Source organism: Aplysia californica, unplaced genomic scaffold, assembly GCF_000002075.1.
Source record: "Aplysia californica isolate F4 #8 unplaced genomic scaffold, AplCal3.0 scaffold00762, whole genome shotgun sequence".
NCBI classification, from domain to species: Eukaryota; Metazoa; Mollusca; class Gastropoda; order Aplysiida; family Aplysiidae; genus Aplysia; species Aplysia californica.
Window position 1 is genome coordinate 297,324 of NW_004798032.1, and position 3,408 is coordinate 300,731.

The 3,408-nt window shown below is 39.8% G+C and overlaps 1 protein-coding gene across 1 annotated transcript; it reads left to right on the top strand.

Annotated features, from left to right (window-relative positions):
• Window positions 1-1,920: 1,920 nt before the first annotated feature.
• Window positions 1,921-2,979, top strand: LOC101859671. Its single transcript, XM_005109298.1, has one exon. It carries the CDS (start codon window positions 1,921-1,923, stop codon window positions 2,977-2,979), a length of 1,059 nt encoding a protein of 352 aa, XP_005109355.1.
• The last annotated feature ends 429 nt before the right edge of the window (window positions 2,980-3,408 follow it).

The window sequence follows — 3,408 nt, forward strand, 5'->3', positions numbered from 1 at the left end:
AGCAAAGTACGATTATTCTCCACAAGTAAGTAGAAAGACTGCAAAAATAAAGCGCTAGGTTGCCAAGTAGAGAAATATAAAGAAAATATCTTATGGTTATTTCTCCGATAACGCTCGCAAATTGCGAATTCAACTGGAACAAAACTGTGGGAATATGTCTGTCTCCTGCCAATGGTTCATCATCTTGTCTCTGGAGACATCTGCTTCTTTAAATTAAATAACTATTTTTTCTTATATTCTTGTTGTTTCAGCTATAGTAAAATGCCGACTTATGTTCTTGGACCATCCCTAAGCTACAAATTAACTTTTATTTCCTCTGATCTGGTCGAGGCACGATGATGTACTTGTATTATTTGGCCCACTAGTTTCACAAGTGATTTATGTGCTTGCTATGGTTTGAAGGAAAAATATCTTCAACCAAATTGTGTGTCCTGGATTCAAACAAAGAAACATCATCCCGAGCAAAAATGAAGAAAGATTAATCTGCAATTGGGTCCATTTCAATCGATTGATAAATCACTGTTCACCTGCAGTTGTATCACCGAAAGCAAGAAGAAATAAATCCTTAAACTGTTAAAATTGACAACTTTGTTGCTTTAGATCATATTTACACTCACACTATATTATACTCTATATTTCGTAAGCTCGTTCTCTGCAACAGAAATCGAACATGTATATGATTACTGTAGTGCAACGTCACCTGATAATAAGAGTCAATTAAATTATTTATCTGAACGTATAATCTGGCACAGGCATCTTTTATGATAATGGCAGTTACCATCGATCCAGTTTTGGCAGGGATTTCCCTCAATAGTCAATTGCCACGAAACGAAATAGAGTTTCAAATATTTATGGTGGAAAAAGTATTGCTCTCTTGGGGAATTTAAAATATTTTTTTTTTTTAGGAGGGAGGGGTAGACAGACACAGGCAAAGAAAAGCACGTTGCTGGAGCAGATGTTCTGGAGATTTATATTTCAGAACTACAACCTTTAAATTGTTTATGAAGATATTAGTGTACCACAAAAACACTACGCACTTCGCTTTCTTCATAGATTCCATCGATTTTTTTAAATGTCACTCTGAAATTAGTTCCGAAATTATGACACCTTTCAATAGCCCAAGCTTTTTGTTTCTAATAAGTGTTGTTAAGTTGTGTATTCGAACCCTTTCCCAAGTCGAATTTAAAAATGATAACCTGCCAATTAAAAAGACCTTTAGCAGTATTAATGAGGCTAAGATATGTTTTCAGTAGGCATTCTCACCTTTGTTTAATGAGAAAAAGATCAATAAATGTATTTGCTTTTGAGTAATTTTTCTCTTCCCAACATTATCATACTTTCTCTCGGGAGGAGACTTTGGGTTCGAATGTTTTCTCTCGACCTCTATTATAACATAAGTATTTACCACGTCAAAATACTTTCATATTTGAGATCAACTTTCTCTGAAAACCTCTCCGATCTCACGATTTTTAAGAAAACAAAATATTCTACAACACCAAGGAACCCGCAACCAGATTTTGTGCTCTCTCTACCAAAAACGGTAGAACGTAATTATCACAGTTCACATTGAATAAAGAACGAAGAAAGGAACGCAAACAAGTAGAAATCAGTTTGACTAAAGAGGACCACGCGAACAAGATAGTGACCCTTCAGATCTTGCAACACACTAGGAAAACAGCTGAAACAACAGAAGGAAAGACAAGAAGCAAAGAAGTACATGTAATACCTGTCTATGGCTCTCTCCAACCAGTTACAACGACCCGAGGCTGGTGAAAACAAAAAAATAAATGGACGACCACAAGACCTTTGTTTTCGGGGACTAAAGTGAAAAACCTCTAGTTAAAACTCCTTTCTGAAGCTACTAAGGACGATCAGCATTCCCCCCCCCCCCCTTTTTCCCTGAAACTATAGGACAATACAATGTTGAACAAGTCCCAACTCACAACAGAATCTGTACTTACTCTGATGAGGGCAAGCGAGCAAATTTCAAAGCACACAAGATATAAAGAGTTAGTAAGCCGACAGTTCAGGGATGTGTGTGAACAAAGCTTACAGATTTTCATTCTATTCATCAACATCTTCGGCGTGCTAACCAACAGCATCAACCTTCGAGTGTTTGTCAGGCAGGGGATTGCCTCAGATACCACCACCATCAGCCTCTCTGCTCTGGCCATATCCGACCTCATGGGCTGTATCTTCATGATACCTGCCTCCTTGTGCTATGTGGTTAAGTTTGTGAACTACACAGACTACAGGAACTGTGTGTCGCTCACGTCTATGCCTTGTCACTATCCGCACGTGATGTTCTCTAGAATCACATGCTGGCTTACTGTATACATCTCGCTAGAGCGCACATTGTGCGTTCTCATGCCCCTTAAAGTCAAGTTTCTTCTGAGACCAAGAGTGGCACGGAATGCTGTTTTAGCTATCTTTACGTTCTTTATTTCGTTTCATGTCCCATTTGCAGCCAGTACACGGATAGTTTGGGATTTTGACCCGGTGTTTAACCAGAGCATGGCGGGAAATGTTGAAACAAAACTTGGCAAATTATTTTTATATCTCAACAGCTTGATAGCTACAACAATACTATCAACTGTTGCCATGGCGATCGTTGCCATGACGACAACAGTGATGCTTTACAAACTGAAAACGAAACAGGAGTGGAGAAAAACGGTTTCGTCCACATCGGCGTCTGTCATCTCAACTTCAAAGGATCTGGAAGTTTTTAAAACGGTTACCATGGTGACAACCATCTACTTGGTGTGTTTGATTGGTGGCCATACCCCTGGCTTTGCTATGCTCTTCTTTCCTGGCGTAACGCTGTCTGGGGTCAACGAGAATCTATTTCTTGTGATGTACACCTTCAAGTATTTCTTTGACGCCGTTAATTCCTCTGTGAATTTTCTCTTTTATATTTGGATCAGTAGCAAGTTCAAAGCTACGTTCCATTCTCTTTATAGTCGCAGACATCCCGAATAGGGGAAATCAGTTTGCTTTCAGCCTGTTCGCGAGTCATTGATAGAGTTCTAAGTCTTCTACAGGTTATTCGCATCTAGTTAGTTTCACTAAATTTTCTTTTAATGAAGACCGATATGGTGCTTGCAGTGTGCGTGAGCACGGGTACACACACACACACACACACATGCGCGCGCGTGCACGCGCGCGCATACATACATACACACACATACACACACATACACACACACCCATACACACAAACATACACATACACACACAAACACACACACATACACACACACACGCATACACACACAAACACACACACACACACAAACACACACACATACACACTCACACACGCGCGCACACATACACTTCTTTTTGTGCTCTCTCTCCCTCTCTCTCTCTCTCTCTCTCTCTCTCTCTCTCTCTCTCTCTCTCTCTCTC